Raw genomic sequence first — 21,967 nt, 5'->3', positions numbered from 1 at the left:
GATGGCATTTAATGCTGCTCCGACTCATTTGGTCTTCCAAACAACTCTAGCAATCCAAATCAAAGAAATCATTCTCTAAAATATGCTTCATAATTGAGCCTGCAAAACTCCCCAAGGCAGAGAATTACAAAAATTCACAACCTCTTCTCATCTTGGCTTAAATAGCTGATACTTACTTTCAAAGTCCTAAGTAAATTTATTATCAAAGTAGATATAAGTCACCAGATAATATCCTGAGATTCGCTTTCTTGCAGACAGTCATAGTAAATAGAAAGAAACACGATAGACTCAATGAAGGACTGCACATGACAGATGGACAAATGATCAATGTGCAAAAGGCAACAAACTGCAATAAAAAGAAAATAATAAAAGTAACCTGTGAGGTGTTTTCTGTCCCACATTGGGCATGTCCCCAGGTGGCAGATTGGGAAAAGCTGTGCAGATATGCAGGGCAGGTGGAAAATAAAAGAGCACCCATGCACCAAAACAGAAACAAATGCAGGTACATCTATACCCAGATTGGGTGGTGCTCTGGTCAGCTTCTGTTCTTCATGTTAGGGGCCGCTGAAATCAAAACCTGGCTGGAGGTATAAAACGTTATAGCTTTTCACTTTAGAAATGGAGAGACGTCTACAGAATAGAGTGATACGCCACTGCCTGGAGATCGCCAGGACATGCCTGGGGCTAGAGCTGGACGTGAGAGTAAGTGAACCACTAGTGGTGCACTGCCGATAGGCAGACAGGCCCTGGAATATGCCGAGAAAAACCAGAAACAATCCAACATATCACAGGATCCTGCAGCAGATTAACTCAAACTGATTACTTACACAGGCATAATCAATTGGCAAACATCATTCGCCAAAATCTTGCTTTAAGATACATACTCATAAAAGATCCCAACACCTTACTATAAATACAAGCCTGATCCAGTTTTAGATTAACAGTCTTACAAAGTGTATTATGATTGATCCATTATTACAGATAGGACAATCCATAATAACCATCCAGATATAATATTACAGGATAAACAAGTGAGAACAACTTACTTAATAGATATAGCCATTCCAAACACACATAACATATAGAAATCAATAAGTGAAAAACACCAGAAATATGCTGAATTAAAAGGGGAAACTGAAAGACTATGGAACATGAACAGGGTATACATTGTCCCAATAGTAATATCTACAACTGGTATCATCCCCAAGTCACAACACAATAACGTTAAACAATTAGGATGACACAGCAATATTTATGTAAGTCTTCAGAAAGCCACAATACTAAACACCACTAGAATAGTCAGAAAGTTCCTAGCAATTGACAAGTAAACTTGTTTGGCTATCCCTGTACCTCAGGTTTTATCAGCTTGAGCTGAGAAAAAAAAGCTTTAAAATTTTTTATAATAATAATAATAAATAAATAAGCAATACATATCAAGAACATGAGATGAACAATCCTTGAAAGTTGAGTTCATAGGTTGTGGGAACAGTTCAGTGATGGGGCAAATGAAATTCAGTGAAGCTATCTGCCTTGGTTCCACAGCCTGGTGGTTGAGGGGTAATAACTGTTCCTGAACATGGTGGTGTGAGTCCTGAGGTTCCTGTACCTTCTTCCTGATGGCAGCATCGAGGACAGACTATGGCCTGGATGGTGGGGGCCCTTGACGATGGATGCTGATTTCCTGCTAGAGCACTCCATGTAAGATGAGCTCACTGGTGGGGAGAGGGTGACGTCTAGCAGTAATTTCACAAGTCTGACAAGTCACTGAAGAATCTTGTAATTGAAAAGTCAAAAATATGCAGATGCTGGAAACCGAAAACAAAAGCAGAAAATGATGGCAGCAGTTAATGTATCATTAGCCTATGAAATTTGTTCTTTGCAGGAAAAACTGCAGAGGGCTGTAGTATCAGCCAGCACCATCATGGGCACTAGCCTCCCCAGCATCGAGGACATCCCCAAAAAGGTGTCATCCCTCATTAAACATAGAAACATAGAAACATAGAAAATAGGTGCAGGAGTAGGCCATTCGGCCCTTCGAGCCTGCACCGCCATTTATTATGATCATGGCTGATCATCCAACTCAGAACCCCGCCCCAGCCTTCCCTCCATACCCCCTGACCCCTGTAGCCACAAGGGCCATATCTAACTCCCTCTTAAACATAGCCAATGAACTGGCCTCAACAGTTTGCTGTGGCAGAGAATTCCACAGATTCACCACTCTCTGTGTGAAGAAGTTTTTCCTAATCTCGGTCCTAAAAGGCTTCCCCTCTATCCTCAAACTGTGACCCCTCGTTCTGGACCTCCCCAACATCGGGAACAATCTTCCCGCATCTAGCCTGTCCAATCCCTTTAGGATCTTATATGTTTCAATCAGATCCCCCCTCAATCTTCTAAATTCCAATGAGTACAAGCCCAGTTCATCCAGTCTTTCTTCATATGAAAGACCTGCCATCCCAGGAATCAATCTGGTGAACCTTCTTTGTACTCCCTCTATAGCACTCATCTTCCAGGACTGTATATAGTGACATATACGTACATTGTTAGCATATTTACTTTGAACTTTGAGAGCATTCCGTGACCATAATGCAGAAGGAATTGTGGACTGGGAGAAAATAGCCCTGTAATCCCTTCTACATGTGCCGAAAATGCAACATCACCTCCATCCCTCCACAACATCATTTTAGACATGATGTGTTCTCTGGTGTGAAAGGTGCATTAAACTGTAAACTAAACCTGCTGTTTCCTTAAACCACAAGTGCCACTAATGGAAGGAAGTCTGCAAAACATACAGGTAAAGATTGGGCAGGAGGCTAAAAGGTGTGATGTATTTTACATAATTAAAAATAACCTGTGAGCATGCATATTCAAATTCTACCTCAGATAACGACAGAAATCAAGATAGCTGCTGTTGTGCTATGATACCTGACCTACTGATGTCATTAATGCTGAGGAGGTGGCATCCGTCATTAAGGACCCCCATCATCCAGGTTATCTGGAAAAGATGTCCAGGATATCAGACCACTGGAAAATGATGCTGGAGAGATTATAATGGGGGACAAGGAAATAGACAAACTGAATAAGCATTTTGCATCAGTCTTTTCTGTGGAAGACACTAGCAGTATGCCCAAAGTTCAAGAATCTCAGGGTACAGAAGTGAGTACTGTTGCCTTTACCAGGGAGAAGGTGCTTAGGAAGCTGAAAGGTCTAAAGGTAGATAAAGTCACTTGGACTAGATGAACTACACCCCAGGATTCTGAAAGTGGTCGCTGAAGAAATTGTGGAGGCATTTGTAATGATCTTTCAAGAACCACTAGATTCTAGCATGGTTCCAGAGGACTGGAAAATTTCAAATGTCACTCCAGTTTTCAAGAAAGGAGGGAAGCAGAAGAAAGGAAATTATAGGTCATTTAGCTTGACCTAAGTGGTTGGGAAGATGTTGGAGTCCATTAATAAGAATGAGGTTTCAGGGTACTTGGAAGCACATGATAAAGCTCATGCCAAAGTCAGCACGGTTTCCTTAAGGGAAAATCTTACCTGATGGGTATGTTTGAATTCTTTGAGGAAATAACAGGCAGGATAGACACAGGAGAGTCAGTGGATGTTGTTTACTTGGACTTTCAGAAGGCTAGTGATAAGGTACCACATATGAACCTGTGGACAAGTCAAGAGCCATTGTATTTCAGGAAAGATAGTAACAAGGATAAAACATTGGTCGATTGGCAGGAGGCAAACAGTGAGAATTAAGTGAGCCTTTTCTAGTTGGCTACTGGTGATTGGTGGTGTTCCACAGGGGTCTGTAATGGGAATGCTTCTTTTCATTTCATATGTCAACTATTTGGATGACAAAATTGATGTCTTTGTGGCAGTTTGCAGATGATCCAAAGATAGGTGGAGAAGCAGATAGTGTTGAGGAAGCAGAGAATCTGCAGGACTTTGACAGATTTGTAGAATGGGCAAAGAAGTGGCAGATGGAATACAGTCTGGAAGTCAGGCACTTTGGTAGAAGGAAAAAAGTGTATACTATTTTCTAAATGGGGACAAAATTCAGAAACCTGAGGTGCAAAGGGACTTGGGAGTCATCATGCATGATTCCCCAAAGGTTAACTTGCAGATTGAGACTATGGTGGGAAAGGCAAATGCAATGTTAGCATTCATTTCAAGAGGACTAGGATATTAAAAACAAGGATGTAATGCTGAGGCATTATAAGGCAGTTAGAGTACTGTGAACAGCTTTGGGCCCCTTATCTAAGAAAGGATGTGCTGAGATCGGAGAAGTTTCAAAGGCAGTTCACAAAAATGGTTTCAGGATTGAAAGGCTTATCACATGAGGAGATTTTGATGGCTTTGGGCCTATACTCGCTAAAATTTAGAAGAGGGAGGGGAATCTCAAGAAACCTATCAAACGTTGAAAGGCCTTGTAGAGTGGATATCGAGGATGTTTCCTGTAATGGGGGAGTGTACAACCTCAGAATAGAGGGATGTCCATTTAGAACACAGATGAGGAGATATTTCTTTAGCCAGAGTGTAGCGAATCTGTGGAATTGTGGAGGCCAGGTCATTGGGTGTATTTAAGGCAATGGTTAATGGATTCTTGATAAGTCAGGATGTGAAAGGGAGAAGACAGGAGAATAGGGTTGAGAGGAAAATGGATCAGCTTTGATCAAATGGTGGAGAAGACTCAATAGGCTGAATGTCCTAATTCAGCTCCTGGACCTTCTCTCTTCTCATTGCTACCATCAAGGAGGAGGTACAGGAGCCTAAAGACACACACTCAACATTTTAGAAACAGCTTCTTTGCCTTCACCATCAGATTTCTGAATGGACAATGAACCCATGTATTATTGTTGTTTACTTTTTTTTGTACTACTTACTTATTGACATGGCTATAAGCTGCACTGGGGCCCTACAGGGGACTGTATTGTCTCCCTTCTTGTTTACCCTGTATACCTCGGACTTTAGATACAACACTGAGTGATGTCATCTGCACAAATTCTCTGATGACTCAGCAATAGTTGGGTGTATAAAGGGAGGATGGGAGGATGAATATAGAGACCTGGTGGAGGACTTTGTCAAATGGTGCAAACTGAATCATCTGCAGCTTAACAACAGTAAGACAAAGGAGATGGTGATGGACTTTAAAAAGACTAAGCCTGCATTGCCCCTTTACTATTGATGATGAGGACCTACAAGTACTTGGGGGTGCACCTGGATGACAGACTTGAGTGGAGCACCAGCACAGAGGCTGTGTACAAGAAGGGCCAGGATTGCCTCTATTTCCTGAGGAGACTGAGGTCCTTTGGAGTATGCAGGCCTCTCCTTCACATGTTCTACCAGTCTGTTGTCACCAGTACAATCTTCTATGCGGTGGTGTGCTAGGGCAATGGCATCAACACAGGTGATGCCAACAGGCTCAATAAATTGATTAAAAAGCCAGACTCTGTTATAGGAGTCAAACTGGACTCACTGGAGGCTGTGGTAGAACAAAGGACCCTATGGCAAATGCGGGCAATTCTGGACAATGTTTCTCAACCCCTGTGTGCCACCTTGGCTGAACAGAGGAGCACTTTTAGTCATAGACTAAGACAACTGCGCTGCTCCAAAGAGTGTTATACGAGGTCATTCTTACCCTTGGCCATCAGGCTCTATAATGAGTCAACCTATAGCTGGGGAAATGATGACCCCTCCTGTTAGACTGTTTGTGGTAACTTATTTTTTTATTCTTTCTTCTTCTCTTCTAATATTTATACCTGTGCACTCTTAATGCTACTGTGACACTGTAGTTTCCCTTTGGGATCAATGAAGTATCTATCTAATTTATTTTATACGTATTTCTTATAGAAATTTATAGTTTATTTATAATTATGCATTGCATTATACTGCTGCAATGAAACAACAAATTTCACAACCTATGTCAGCCACATTAAAGCTGATTCTGATTTTGATACGAAGGTTTCTCCAATCCCTTTGTTGGGATGATCAATTTGTTTGTGTCACAGTTCATCATGGCTTGGGAGGGGGGTATTTTTACTTTGGCTGAAATTAGAACTCTTGTGCATGGATCAGAAATCTTGTAGGCTCTAGTGAGCAGTATAAGGCTACTTTCCCTAGCTGATATTTGATAACTGGAAAGGAACAGAAAGGAGGAAGAATTCCTTTCCGCAGATGATGGTGAATCTGTGGAATTCATTGTCATGGATGGCCAAGCCACTGAGAATAGTTAAAGTAGAGGTTGATAGGTTCTTGATTAGTCAGGGCATCAAAGAATAGGGTTGAGAGGGAAGATAAGTCAGCCATGATTGAATGGCAGAACGGACTTGATACACCAAGTGGCATATTTCAACTCTATTTTCTTATGGTCTGTTATTCAGATTATAAAATTATGAAAAAGAAAGTCCTGCATTATTCAGTGACCTTCATAAGCTTGTCAGATCCAAAAAGCACTGAAGTGTAGTCAATTTTTTAATGTTGGAAATAACAGCCAATTTGTCCTTACTTACTCACAGAATGTGGGTTCACTGAAGAAACAGTACTTTCCGTCATGCAGAAGAAAACTACAATAAGTCGCGGATACAACCCAGTCCATCACGGGTAAAACCAACCCTACCACTGAGCGCTGTCACAGGAAAACTTCATCCATCATCATGGACTTCCAACATCCAGGCCATTCTTTCTTCTCACTCCCTCAGGAAGGAGGTACAGCCACACCACCAGGTTCAAGAACAGTTATTACCCCTCAAACATCATTCTCTTGAACTAGAGGAGATAGCTTCACACATCCCAACAATGTACTGATTCCACAACCTCTGGACTCACCTTCAAGTACTCCACAATTTATGTTCCCAGTATTATTTACTTACTTAATTATTAATTATCATTATTGCTTTTGGATTTGCTCAGTTTGTATTCTTTTGCTCATTGGTTGTTTGTTGGTTTTTGTGGGTAGTTTTTGATTGATTCTATTATATTTCTTTGCTGAATTGTGAATGCCTGCAAGAAATTGAATATCAGGATAGTACGTGATGACATACATACACCTTGATAACAAATTTACTTTGAACTTTTAAGTTAGGGGCCAGGTTAAGATTAACAGCAGGGGTTCCCAATTATTTTATGCCATGCACCCCTATCATTAACTGAGGGGTCCACGGACCCAAGTTGGGAACCCCTAGTTTAGAGGCAGGGATGTGGGGAGTACTGTATACATTACTGGTCACCACACTATGGTGAAGACACCATGAATATCTGATCAATGGAAAGTGGCAGACTCTTTGTTATATTAAGGAACTGGTGGAGACTGGTCACAGCAGCAGTGAAAGACAAGTACGTACTTCCAGCAACACCAATACTCAGCAACAGTACACTGATTAGATAAGCCCTTTGGGAACAGTGCAAACGGAAGACAAGAGTCAAATTGTGAAGCTCGAAAGGCATTTTTCAGTTTGCTGCTATATTTGAGGCAGGTTAGATGTTAATTTTTAGTTTGTTAGTTTTCACTTCAGCAGCAAAGCTGCTAATACAACTTTAATTCTGGCCTGTTAGCAACAACTCTAAAAACTGGTTTACTTTGACAATTTTCCATGTCAAACAAAGTACAAGGATAGTTATGCATCCTAAGCTATCGTCCCACAAGATTAAATTTGCAAGAAGATTTAATGGGAGCATCTAAAATGAGCAGGAAATTTGAGACGATCAGTAAAGAATATTCTGTTTCAAGGAGGAAAAGGGCATGACTTTGAAGAAATTCTTCCTCATCTCTGTTCTAAAGCGATGTCTTTGTATTCTGAGACTGTGCTGTCTGGTCCTAGACCAGAGGTTCCCAACCTGGGGTCCATGGATGCCTTGCTTAATGGTATAGGTCCATGGCATAAAAAAGGTTATCCTAGACCCTTCCACTACTGCAAATACCAATGTCCTTGAACAGAAAAGCCTACAAAATGTAGCAGATACAGCCCAGTCCATCACAGATAAACCCCTCCGCAACACTGAGCACTTTTTTTCCTCACCATCCAGGCCATGCTCTCTTCCTTCTGCTGTCATTGGAAAGGAGGTACAGGAACCTCAAGTCCCACAGGAACTGTTATTACCTCTCAACCATCAGGCTCTTCAACCAGAAGGGATAACTTCACTCACCCCAACACCATTGTAGTCAATGGTGACATATATGTACTTTGATAATAAATTTACTTTGAACTTTTTGAAACATCCTTTTCACGTACATCCTATCTAGGTCTATCTATTCTAACACACAGACAAGCCTCTAACCCTAGGAGGTAGCCTCTGAGCCTCCAGCCTCCAGTGGACTCATCAGACTTCTCCAGCAGACTCAGAGACCCGGGGCTTTGGCCATCGAGCCTTGAATTCCAGATTCGCCAACTTTGGTCTTTCTTTGACCTTAAGGTTTTAATCTTTGGTATTGAAGATTACTAGGCCTGACAAGACCCTGAACTTCAGACTCACCAGCCTAGAGGTCAACGGCCCCAGCAACCTGAGAGGACTCGCTAGACATCAACCTCATTGGTCTTCATCCATAGTGCTTGCCGATCTAACATTCATCCATGGGGATCGCTGGCTTTCGAACTGAACCACTCAACCTGGGCCTCAAGTTCCATAAGAATTCAAGAACTTGCAGCAGGAGAAGGCTACTTGGTCCTTCAAGCTTAACTGGCCATGATCTCGGCTGATTTGTCTGCAGCCAGGAGAAAAAGGACCTTTGGTTGAAGGGTCATTGAGGTCTCTCTTCCACCCATCTGACATATTCACTCAGAGTGCAACATATGCAGGGAGATGGGAGAGGGGAGTGGGGGCTTCTGGATTCTGATGTTGCTATCGCTAATTCTATGGGGTTCTTCACAAACATGAGAAAATCTGCAGATGAAGGATCCTGCTGTAGGGTCTCAGTCCAAACCGTCAACTGTCTACTCTTTTCCATAGATGCTGGCTGGCCTTCTGTGTTCCTCCAGCATTTTGTGTGCCTTGCTATGGAGTTTCGAGTTTTGTGGATACCTGCAAAGACTATGAATTTCTGTATACATTCGCTGATATTAAATTGAACCATTTGAACTATCCATCCATCAATCTCTTTAAACCCCTATCATCAGGCAGAAGGTACCATAGCATTAGGACAAGAACTGTTAGGATGGGAAACAGCTTCTTCATGCAGGCCATCAGACTATTGAACTCTCTGCCACCAAAACCGTCCCATCACATATGAAGCACCTGTAATGTAATACTGTTTCCTTTTTAACTTATGTCGTCAATGCATCTTATGCTAATTGTCAATCTTCTGGAATACATATATTTATTTGTAGTAACATTGCTTTGTGTGTTGTGTGTGTGAGTCATATGTACTGTCTTGTGCACCATGACAGGGAGGAACATTGTTTCATTTGACAGTATACATATGTGCGGTTGAATGACAATGAAATGACAATAAAGCCTAGAGTACAATGGCACAAAACAGGCCATTCAGCCCATCTAGTCCATGCTGAACTGTTATTCTTCCTCGTCCCATCGGCCTGCACCCAGATCATAATCCTCCATACCCCATACAGACGGAGGGAGGAGAAGATGGCGGCGCGACGCAGCGCGCGCAGCCGTTCCCAATGAATATCGATATGCGTAACTAGGGGTGCCGTGCACAATCTGGATTTGATGGGGACAATCGTGAGAAGCGCAGAGGAACATCTGGAGTAACTTCTGAAATGACTGCTTTGCTGCTGCTGCTACTGTGCGATTGAGAATCTCCGGAGACAAAGGCCCCAAATCCTCGGCTTTGCCTATTGCCTGTTGCCGGGGCCGGGGTCAAAGCGCTCAGCAGAGATGGTGCTCGGTGCTCGGTGTCGAACAGGAGGTCGGAGGCTCGGAGTTTTTCCGACGGACTCAGAGTCGGACTGTGGTCGGATGCTTCCGGCAAGTTGGCGGCGCTGGAGGTTTACCGTCTGCGTGAGATGATGGGACTTTCCAGAGACTTTGAGACTTTTACTGTGCCATGGTCTCTTCTTATCAAATTACGGTATTGCTTTGCACTGTTGTAACTATATGTTACAATTATGTGGTCTTTGTTAGTTTTTAAGTTGGTTTGTCATGTGTTTTCATAATATCATTCTGGAAAAACATTTTTATCATTTCTTAATGCATGCATTACTAAATGACAATATGCATGTCCTCATAGTCATAATAATATCCATTCCATCCAAGCTTCTCTTGAACGTTGCAATCAAACCCACATCCTCCACTTCCACAGGCAGCTCTTTCCACACTCTCACCACCCTCTGAATGAAGAAGTTCTCCCTTATGTTCCCCTTGAATATTTTATCTTTCACCCTTAATCTGTGACCTCTAGTTTTAGTCTCACTCAGTGGAAAAAGCCTGCCATGCGTTTATCCTATCCATAGCAGTCATAATTTTGTAAACCTCCATCAAAATCTCCCCTCATTCTCCTACATTCTAGGGAATAAGTTCTAAACTCTTCAGTCTTCCTCTATAACTCAAGTCCTGGCAATATTCTTGTGTGCGCAAGCTGACCAGGATCCACCTTCCAACTATCAGATGGTTACCTGTTGGTTGGAGACTCCTGGGGGTAGGGTGCCAAGTCTAAAGTCTTCCAGAAGCTGCAGTTCTGCTTTAAGACGACTCTGCAAAACAATGACAAAAGAGAGCTTAAAATAGATACTCAATATTATAAATAAAAACTTAGAGGCCAACTGCCATAAGCTCTGTTGCTAGTTATAACATAGATTGCAGTGCCAGTCTGAGGAATGTTTTTTCTTGCCATGCTTGGTATCAAGCCTGTTTTCTGTCACTCTGTGGGGAAGCTCAAGGATAATATCAGGAATCTCCTGCTTGTGGTATGAAGCCATTACAACCCAGTAAGAGCTCCAAGCGCCAAGAGGCCTACTTAAAACATAGAACATAGAAAGATACGGCACAGTACAGGTCCTTTGGCCCACATTGTTGTGCTAAGTCATCAAGTTTATTATCATTTATGTTCTTATGTTTATGTTTATTATCATACATGTTTTTTTCTTAAGGCATCTGTTAGTCTTGCTGAGACCATGGATCTGCATCTGGAAAGTCTTCACTCTCCAGGGTGCAGGCTTGGGCAAGGTTGTATGGAAGACCAGCAGTTGCCCATGCTGCAAGTCTCCCCTCTCCATGACACCGATGTTGTCCAAGGGAAGGGCAAGAGCCGATACAGCTTGGCACCAGTGTCGTCGCAGAGCGCTGTGTGGTTAAGTGCCTTGCTCAACACGCTGCCTCGGCTGGGGCTCGAACTCATGACCTTCAGACCGCTAGTCCAATGCCTTAACCACTTGGCCATGTGCCCACAATATACATGTATATGACGTATATAACTATATAATGTATAGAGAAATGAGACGGTATAAAGACAGTACTACACATAACACACATATAACGCACATGATAACTTATGAAGGTAAGGATAAAATCTACAGAGGAATCACACATAAATAACAAACTAAAGTGCATTAATTTTATATATTGTAAGGTACAGAACAGATTAACCAGTGACACTTCGAATGCGATGCGGTGGGGAGTTCAGAACCTAATAGCCTGAGGGAAGAAACTGTTTTTCATCCTGACCAATCTTTTTTTATACATCATAGTTTCCTGCCTGATGGTAGAAAGTCAAAGAGGATGCTGGATAGACGGGTGGGAACCTTAATAATACTAAGGGCCCTGCGTATGCAACGCTCCTGATAAATTTCCCTAGTGGATGTAGGAAGAATCCTATGATCCTCTCAGCTGTTCTCACAGTCCATTGTAGGGACTTCTGGTCCAATGCTCAGCTGCTCCCATACCAGATGGAGATGCAACTTGTCGGGACGCTCTCAATGATGCTCCTGTAAAATGCCTTTGCTTGAGGGGAGCCTTGCTTGCCTCAATCTTCTTAGAAAGTGGAGGCACTACTGTGCCTTCATGTCCAGGGAGGTGATATTCAGAGACCAGGTGAGGTCATCCATGATGCGAACTCCCAGGAACTTGGTGCACTGAACTCTCTCTACGGAAAAGCCATGTATTTGCAGAGGGGAACGGTTTGTCTGTATCTTCCTGAAGTCCACAATGATTTCCTTGGTCTTCTCCACAATCAAGCTTAGGTTGTTCTTCTCACACCAAACCACCAGTGCCTCCACTTGCCCTCTATACACTGTCTCATCATCATTCTTGATAAAGCCAACCACTGTTGTGTCATCCGCAAACGTCGACACAGTCTGAGACGAATCCTGCAACACAGTCATGGGTCAGCAGTGTGAACAGCAGTGGGCTGAGCACACAGCCTTGGGGAGTGCCAGTGCTCAGCGTATTGGGACCAGAGATGTTGCTGCCCACACAGACTGACTGTGGCCTTACCGTTAAGAAGTTCAGCATCCAATTGCAGAGGGAGGTGTTGAGACCCAGCGAGGACAGTTTCCCCGTCAGTTTCTGGGGTATGATGGTGTTGAATGTTGAACTAAAGTCTATAAACAGCAGTCTGGCAAATGAGACACCATTTTCCAGGTCTAACCTTTTAACCTACTCTAAGATCAACCTAAGCTCCCATATAGCCCTCCATTTTTCTGTCATCCATATGCCTGTCTAAAAGTATCTAAAATGTCCCTAATGTATCTGCCTCTACCACCATCCCTGGCAGGGAATCAACACACTCAGCACTCTCTGCATGAGAAATTTACCTCTGACATCCCCCGCTATACTTTCCTCGGATCATTTTTAAATTCTGCACCATTGCTTTAGCCTTTGCTGCCCTGGGAAAAAGTCACTGGCTGTCCACAGTACCAATGCCTCTTATCATCTGGTACATCTCTATCAAGTCACCTCTCATCCCTCTTTGCTCCAAAGAGAAAAGCCCTAGCTCACTCAGCCTATCCCCATAAGACATGCTCTCTGATCCAGCAGCATCCTGGTAAATCCCCTCTGCACCCCCACTGAAAGAACCCTCTACCATGCACAATCCTTGCTGATTTGATTTGGCACACATGATGCATTCACTGTATATTTTGATATATTTGTAACAAATTAAGCTAATCTTATCTTACTCCTACCCCTGTTTCTATGCATGCAACTAGAAATGTCCATAAATACTGGCTTTGTCAGCTATGTTCAAATTATAAAGAAACAAATTTGAAAAACAAACTAATTTATGGAATACCATCATCATGTGCTGTGTCATGATGGGGTCATGCAGGCGATCATGGGGTCTTACCATGACCATGGTTGTTCTTGGCAAATTTTTTTACAGAAGCAGTTTGCCACTGCCTTCTTCTGGGCAGTGTCCTTACAAGACGGGTGACCCCAGCCATTATCAATACTCTTCAGAGACTGTCTGCCTGGTGGCAGTGGTCATGTAACCAGGACGTTGATTACTCAGCTTCTAAATGAGTATACTACCCCGGTAGAGCACTTTATATTACCATTGCTGCTTCTGTGGGATAATCCAGCACCATTTAGAGTCACAGAGCATACAGCATGAAAACAGGCCCTTCAGCCCAGCTAGTCCATGCTGAACTGTGATTTTCCATAGCAGCATCAACCTGGCCATAGCCCTCCATCCCTCTCCCATCCATGTACAATCTAAGCTTATCATAAATGTTGCAATCGATCTCATATCCACTACTTCCATTGGCAGCTTGTTCCACTCTCTCACCACCCTCTGAGTGAAGAAGTTTCCCCTCAGGCTCCCCTTAACCCATGACCTCTACTTGTAGTCTCACCCAACAGCAGTGGAAAAAGCCTGCTTGTATTTACCCTTTCTAAACTCCACATAATTTGTATACCTCTGTCATATCTCCCCTCAGTCTCCTAAGCTCCAGGAAATAGCATCCTAACCTATTCAACCTTTCCTTATAACTCAGGTCCTCTAGTCCCACCAATATTCTTGTAAATTTTCTCTGTACTCTTTCCATCTTAATTACATCTTTCCAGACTCATCAAAAACAGTTACTTTCCCCAAGCAGTAAGGCTGACCAACACCTCCACCCACTAACCCACCCCTCCACACCCCCAACCACCACTACTTTATCATTTCCTATCAGTGACACATTATGTAGACATTTGTATGCCTAGCATCACTTTATGGATATACAATCAATCATGTATAGAAGCTTTCATATGTACTTATATTTATTGCGTTCTTTATCATAGAGCCATGAAAAACTACAGCACAGAAACAGTCCCTTTGGCAAACTTAGTCCATGTTGAACTTTTTAAACTGCCCACTCCCATCGACCTGCACCGGGACCATAGCCCTCCATACCCTTGCCATCCATGTACCTATCCAAACTTCTCTTAATCATTGAAATTGAGCTCACTTGTGCTGGAAGCTCATCCCACACCCACAAGACCCTCCTAGTGAAGAAGTTTCCTCTCATGTTCCCTTTAAACTTTTCACCTTTTACCCTTAACCTACAATCTCTGGTTATAGTCCTACCCAACTTCAGTAGAAAAAACCTGTTTGCATTTACCCTATCTATATCCCTCATCTTCAACCCTTGGTGAGGTAGGGGATTTGCCTATCCCAGCTTGTGAAGTCTGGCCCTGGCCGATGGAGTGGAGGAGACCGATTAATGGTCCAACGGTCAAGAAGGCAGGCCAGCAGGCGTTGGAGGATCGCTAAGAGCACGACAAGGCACTTAGACGTCCCGGTCATCCACTGCAAGAGGTGGTGATCTCTTTAAACTCACCCAAACTCACTGCTGTAACCTGCCAAGTACATGATTTCCCAATATCTCAGAGCGGCGTGGAGGGAAATTGTCCGCCAACTGGAATTTCCGGATGCGACCTAAAGCGAGCGAGCGATATCCCTCATGATTTTGTACACCTCTATCAATCTCCTCTCAATCTTCTACACTCCAAAGAATACCGTCCTAACCTTATTCAATCTTTCCCTGTAACTCAGGTCCTCCAACCCAGCAACATCTTGTAAATTTTCTCTGCACTCTTTCAACCTTGTTTACATCTTTCCTGTAGGTAGGTGACCAAAACTGCACACAATACTCCAAATTAGGCCTCACCAACATTTTATAGAATTTCAACATAACATCCCAACTCCTGTACTCAACGCATTGATTATGAAGGCCCATATGCCAAAAGTGATTTTTCCATCCTATCTACTGTGACACCACTTTGATGGAATTATGGATCTGTATTCCCCAATCTCTTTGTTCCACTGCACCCCTCAGTGACCAACCACTCACCATGTAAGACATACCCTGGATGGTCCTCTCAAAGTGTATCGCTTCACACTTGTGAACTTGTGGCTCAAATCAGTATAAAGGGGTATGACTTACTGGCCGTTACAGAGACGTGATTGCAGAGTGCAGAGGATTGGGAATTATCCAGAGATATAAGGTGATACGGGAGGATAGGCAGGAAGGTAAGAGAGGTGGAGTAGTACTCTTAATTAAAGATGAGATAAGGGCGATAGTGAGAGACAATATAAGATCTAAGGAGGAGAATGTTAAATCCATCTGGGTAGAGATCAGGAATAGTAAAGGGAAAAGATTACTGGTGGGAGTTGTCTATCGGCCACAGAATAATAACATCACAGTGGCACAGGCAATAAACAGAGAAATATCTGAGTCATGTAAGAATGGAACAGCAGTTATAACGGGGAACTTCAACTTGCACATAGATTGGGTGAATTAACTTGGTCGAGGCAGTCTTGAGGAGGACTTCATAGAATGCATCCGTGACGGCTTTCTTGAACACCATGTTACTGAACCTACAAGAAAACGCTACCTTAGATCTGGTCCTGTACAATAAGACAGGTAAAATTAGTGATCTTGTAGTTCGAGATCCTCTTGGAAAGAGTGATCACAGTATGATTGAATTTCTCGTACAACTGGAGGGTGCAAAAGATCAACCTAACACCAGTGTATTGTGTTTCAACAATGGAGACTACAATGGGATGAGGGGGGATGAGGGAGGATTTGGATATGTAGACTGGAAACACAGGCTATATGGTGGGACAGTTGAGGAACAGTGAAAGACTTTCAAAGAGATTTTTCATGGTGCTAAACAAAAGTATATTCCAGTTAGGACAGCAAGGACAGTAAAGGTGGGGAGAGCCAGCCTTGGATAACTAAGAAAATAAAAGGCGGCATCAAACTAAAAGCTTGTGAATACAAAGTTGTCAAGAGTAGTCGGAAACTGGAAGATTGGGAAAACTTCAAAAAGCAACAGAGAACCACTAAGCGAGAAATAAAGAAAGGGAAGATAGAAAATAAACTAGCACAAAATATGAAAACAGATAGTAAAAGTTTTTATAATTATATAAAATGGAAAAGGGTGGCCAAAGTGAATGTAGGTTCCTTGGTGGATGAGAAGGGGGAATTGATATTGGGTAACGAAGAATCGATATTGGGTTGGCTGGTGGTGCAGTGGCATCAGCACTGGACTTCAAGGCAGAAGGTCCTGAGTTCAAACCCAGCTGGGCCCCAACCTGGGCAGCAGCAGTATCTGCGTGAAAGAAAAGTCTGGCAATCTACTTCCATAGCTTGCCATGAAAACCCTATGGACCCTATGGTCCATGAGGTCACGAAGAGATGGACTCGACTAAACGACTGAGCAACAACAACAAATGAGGAAAAGGCCGAAACTTTGAATGACTATTTTGTGTCAGTCTTCGCTGTGGAGGACCCATCTAACATGCCAAAGAGAAATGTTATGGAAGTGATGGGAGTTGAGGACCTCAATACAATAGCTATCACTAAAGAGGTAGTGCTGAGCAAACTTGTAGGCCTGAAGATACATAAGTCCCCTCGTCCTAACGGAATGTATCCCAGGGTACTGAAAGAAATGGCAGAAGTTATAGTAGAGGCTTTGGTGATGATTTACCAAAATTCTCTGGACTCCGGGCAGGTCCCAACAGATTGGAAGATAGTGAATGTCACGCCACTGTTCAAAAAAGGATGTAGGTAAGAGGCAGGTAACTATAGGCTAGTTAGTTTAACATCTGTAGTTGGGAAAATGCTTGAAGTTATCACTAATAGTGAGGCATCTGGAAAGAAATGGATCCATCGGGCAGATGCAGCATGGATTCAGCAAAGGTAAGGTCCTGTTTGACAAACTTACTGGAGTTCTTTCAGGATATAACAAGCGCAGTGGATAGAGGGGGACAGATGGATATTATTTACATAGATTTCCAGGAGGTGTTCAATAAGGTGTCATATAAAACACTTATCCATAAGATAAGGATGCATGGAGTTGGGGTTGATGCATTAGCATGGATAGAGGATTGGTTAGCTAATAGAAAGCAGAGAGTTGGGATACATGAGTGTTAATCTGGTTGGCAATCAGTGGTGAGTGGTGTGTCGCAGGGGTTGGTGCTGGGTCCACAACTGTACACGATATACATTAACGATCCAGAAGAGGGGACCGAGTATAGTTTATCTAAGTATGCTGATGATACTAATTGATTGGAAAAGCAAATTGTGCAGAAAATAAGGAGAGTCTGCAGAGAGATATAGATAGATTAAGTGAGTGAGCAAGAGCCTGGCAGATGGAATACAATGTTGGTAAATGAGAGGTCATCCACTTTAGAAGGAAAAAGGAAAGAGCAGATTATTATTTAAATGGTAAAAAATTGCAGCACGCTGCTGTGCAGAGGGACCTGGAGGTGCTTGAGCATGAATCACAAAAGGTTGGTTTGCAGGTGCAGCAGGCTATCAAGAAGGCAAATGGGATGTTGGCCTTCATTGCTAGAGGGATTGAATTTAAGAGCAGGGAGGTTATGCTGCTACTGTACAGGGTACTGGTGAGGCCGCACCTGGAGTACTGCATGCAGTTCTGGTCTCCTTACTTTAGGAGGGGTATACTGGCTTTGGATGTGGTACAGAGGAGGTTCACCGGGTTCATTCCAGAGAAGAGGGGGTTAGACTATGAGGAAAGATTGAGTCGTCTGGGATTGTACTCGCTGGAATTCAGAAAAATGGGAGGACATCTTATAGAAACAAATAAAATTATGAAAGGGAAGATAGTAAACTTTGTCACATGGTGTGAGCAGAATTATCTGCAGCTTAATATGGAAAAGACTAAGGAGCTGGTGGTAGACCTGAGGAAAGCTAAGGCACGGTGACCCCTGTTTCCATCCGGGGGTCAGTGTGGACATGGTGGAGGATTACAAATACCTGGGGATACGAATTGACAATAAACTGGACTGGTCAAAGAACACTGAGGCTGTCTACAAGAAGGGTCAGAGCTGTCTCTATTTCCTGAGGAGAGTGAGGTCCTTTAACATCTGTCGGATGATGCTGAGGATGTTCTACGAGTCTGTGGTGGCCAGTGCTATCATGTTTGCTGTTGTGGACTGGGGCAGCAGGCTGAGGGTAGCGGACACCAACAGGATCAACAAACTCATTCGTAAGGCCAGTGATGTTGTGGGGATGGAACTGGACTCTCTGACGGTGGTGTCTGAAAAGAGGATGCTGTCCAAGTTGCATGCCATCTTGGACAATGTCTCCCATCCACTACATAATGGACTGGTTGGGCACAGGAGTACAGTCAGCCAGAGACTCATTCCACCGAGATGCAACACAGAGCGTCATAGGAAGTCATTCCTGCCTGTGGCCATCAAACTTTACAACTCCTCCCTTGGAGGGTCAGACACCCTGAGCCAATAGGCTGGTCCTGGACTTATTTCCTGGCATAATTTACATATTACTATTTAATTATTATGGTTTTATTACTATTTAATTATTTATGGTGCAACTGTAACGAAAACCAATTTCCCTCGGGATCAATAAAGTATGACTATGACTATAAGATAGAGGCAGGGAAATGGTTTCCACTGGTAGGTAAGAATAGAACTAGGGGACTTAGCCTCAAGATTTGGGGGAGTTGATTTAGGATGGAGATGAGAAAGAACTGCTTTTCCCAGAGAGTGGCAAATCTGTGGAATTCTCTGCCCAATGAAGTAGTAGAAATTATCTCAGTAAATATACCTAAGACAAGGTTGGACAGATTTTTGCATGGTAGGGGAATTAAGAGTTATGGGAGAAAGGCAGGTAGGTGGAGATGAATCAATGGCCAGATCAGCCATGATCTTATTGAATGGTGGGGCAGGCTCGACGGGCCAGATAGCCTACTCCTGCTCCTATTTCTTAAGTTCTTATGTCTGCATTTTGTATCAAATTTCCCTTCATTCTCCTACACTACAGGGAATAAAATCTTAACCTATTCAACCGTTTCATATAACTCATGTACTCAAGTCCTGGCAAAATCCTTGTCAAATTTTTCTCTGTATTTTTTCAATCTTATTGATCGTTTTTCTGTAGCTAGGTGATCAGAACTACACACAATACTCCAAATTAGGCCTCACACAACTTAGCTCTCTTAAGTGTTTTTTTTTGTTTCTGTTAAGCATCTTCCAGTCCCTGAGGAAAGCAACAATGAAATGTATCCATCACTCACAACAGGCAGTGAATTTAGTTCACAGCAATTCTCTCGATAACAATGTTTTCCCTCCTGTCCTTGATTCTTTTGGCAATCAACATAAAAAGTTCTGGTTTGGACAAAAGAAACAGTTTCGACTGGTGTCCTTGATGATGTTACAACACACTAAAGTGCTGGAGGAACTGCTGAATGGGTCAGGCAGCATCTGGGTTGGGAAATGGGAAGCCGATATTTTCAGGGTGAGAATGCTGAACTATTCTGGCATTGGCCTCTCAGCATTCTATCAGATCCCCCACAGACTCTGATGCTCCAGACAAAACCAAGTTTGTCCAACCTCCTTATGGTTGAGGTACTTGTAGATGCTCACATTGTTTGGCAGAGTATGTTTACCATGCAATGGAAGTTCTTCAGAATTTTACAAATTTAGGAGTAAAATGCCTATCTAGGCCATTTAGGAGAAAAAGTAAGATGTGCAAGTTTCTCTCTTGCTGTTTCTGTCTCTCTCTTTCTCTGCTTATACATTGAATTCCAGGTTAATTAAAGATGTTCTGGTAAGAAGGCGGTGTGCTCAGATGCAGCGGCCTCTTTGGGTCTAACCAAAGCTGTAATTGTTTGTCTTTTATGTTTTTGTCATGATTGCAAAATACTGCAGGTCTACCTCACTGGCGAGTTGCTGGATAGCGGTGGAGCTGGCCTTGTTACACACCGAGTTGCAGCCTGCTTCAAGAAGGTGTCAGAGAGGGTGCGTGGAGCATGGTGCAATGGACCATGCAGGTGGTTATCTTGGACGTGTTATTGTGACTGCAAGACTCTGTTGGGCATTGGTAATGTAGGATACTGTGAGTCCAATTCACTGGCTCATTGGTGAGAGCGATGGCAGGGAAACTGCGTTGCCTTGGTTGATGTGTTGACAAGGACCTCATCGCTCAGGGTCACCTGTTGTGACCACCAGGAAAGAAGATGCTGCAACTGGCTGTGTGCTGCAGGGTTCCACACCGGGCTGGGGGCGGGTCGGGTCCCTCCCATCAATGCTGCCCTACAGCGTCCACTCGGTGGAAGACAAGCTGCATTGTGTTCATCTGCGGTTGCACTTGCGCAAGATGAGAACAGCGGCAGGCTTGTTGTTACAGAAATGTGGCTTCAGGACAACATCCAAGCACCATCAATCTACTGGCCACGACATTCAGGAACTTGGGCTATTTTTTGTTTTATAATGGTATGTTTCTCTGCTGTCATACCTCTATGTGTTATACGTGCAGTGCTCATGATTGTCATGTTGATAGCACACGGCATTCATGAATTACATCAAGGAATGGCCAGGCAAAAGCTTTCAATAGGTTATTAGAACTTCTCAGACCATGATCACCCATATCATACGACAAAGCATGTGATGATGATGATATGAGCTGTGTGCAGACTATTGGTTCTGTGCTTTGCCTCTTGGAACGCTTTTTTTGTTTGGCTGTATTCATGTGTGTGGTTGAATGACAATTAAACTTGAACTTGAACTTAATATCCATGGGATGAAAATTTCTATTTAGCCATGGGTTCACAGAGTGCAGAACTAGAGTTAGCAAACAGAGCAGAGGTGTACATTGTGACAATACTTGATGGCTGCTCACCTCAATCCTCACCAAACTTACTTGATGTAAATGAAGCATTTCACTATATATTTCAACGTACAGAGCTAATGTTTAGGGTGGCACGACAGTGTAGCAGTTAACGGACGCTTTACAGAACTAGCAAACACCAATCAGGGTTCAATTCCTGCAGCTGTCGGTAAGGAGTTTGTATGTTTTCTCCGTGATAGTGTGGGATTCCTCCCACGTTCCAAAATCCTATAGTTGGGGTAGTGAGTTGCGGGCATGCTATGCTTGACCGGAAACGTGGTGACACTTGCAGGCTGCCCCCTGCACAATCCTAAATTTGATTTGACATAAGCAACACATTTCACTGCATGGTTCAATGTACATGTGACAGATGAAGCTAATCTTTAAACTTTAAATCTAAGATCTAAATGAACAGCAGATGGGACACAAGGGTTTGAAGGGACCTCACAATTTCTTGTATAGCTACCCCTTCACTTTCAACTTCCGAAGAAAGTGTATCTTGTAGAGTACTTGTGCCTTTCATGGTGTACCCATTTCTTTCCCCTCCTCAAGTCACCACCACATTTCATACTCGACGTAACAATGGTTCAACACAGACCCCACTCGGACACATGGAACATAGGACAGTACAGCCCACAATATTGTGCCGAAACAATTGAATTAGCAATCAAACCGCCTTTGCTGCCTGCACAATGTCCATATCTTTCCATTTTCCTCACATTTGTGTGCCTATCTAAACATCTCTTAAAAGTCTCGAATGCATCTGCCTCTACCACCACCTCAGGCACCACATTCCAGACATCCATCACTCTGTGTAAACAACTTGCCCACCACATCTCCTTTGAAATTACCCCCCCCCACCTTAAATGCATGCCCTCTGGTATTAGGCATTCCAACCCTTGGAAAAGAGGTATTGTGTGCCTACTCTGTCTATGCCTCTCATAATC

The 21,967-nt window shown here is 43.1% G+C and overlaps 1 protein-coding gene across 1 annotated transcript in view; it reads right to left on the bottom strand.

Annotated features, from left to right (window-relative positions):
- LOC134345861 (sideroflexin-5-like) overlaps nucleotides 1-21,967 on the bottom strand; it is a 271,312-nt gene that overhangs the window by 215,909 nt on the left and 33,436 nt on the right. The window contains exon 3 of the mRNA XM_063047176.1: nucleotides 10,557-10,634. Coding sequence (XP_062903246.1) covers nucleotides 10,557-10,634 — 78 coding nt within the window. The remainder of the gene's footprint in view (nucleotides 1-10,556; nucleotides 10,635-21,967) is intronic.

The sequence above is a fragment of the Mobula hypostoma genome, chromosome 4, assembly GCF_963921235.1.
Source record: "Mobula hypostoma chromosome 4, sMobHyp1.1, whole genome shotgun sequence".
In the NCBI taxonomy this organism is placed as follows: domain Eukaryota; kingdom Metazoa; phylum Chordata; class Chondrichthyes; order Myliobatiformes; family Myliobatidae; genus Mobula; species Mobula hypostoma.
Note: the sequence above shows the minus strand (reverse complement) of the source record. Positions and strands in the feature narration are given on the sequence as shown.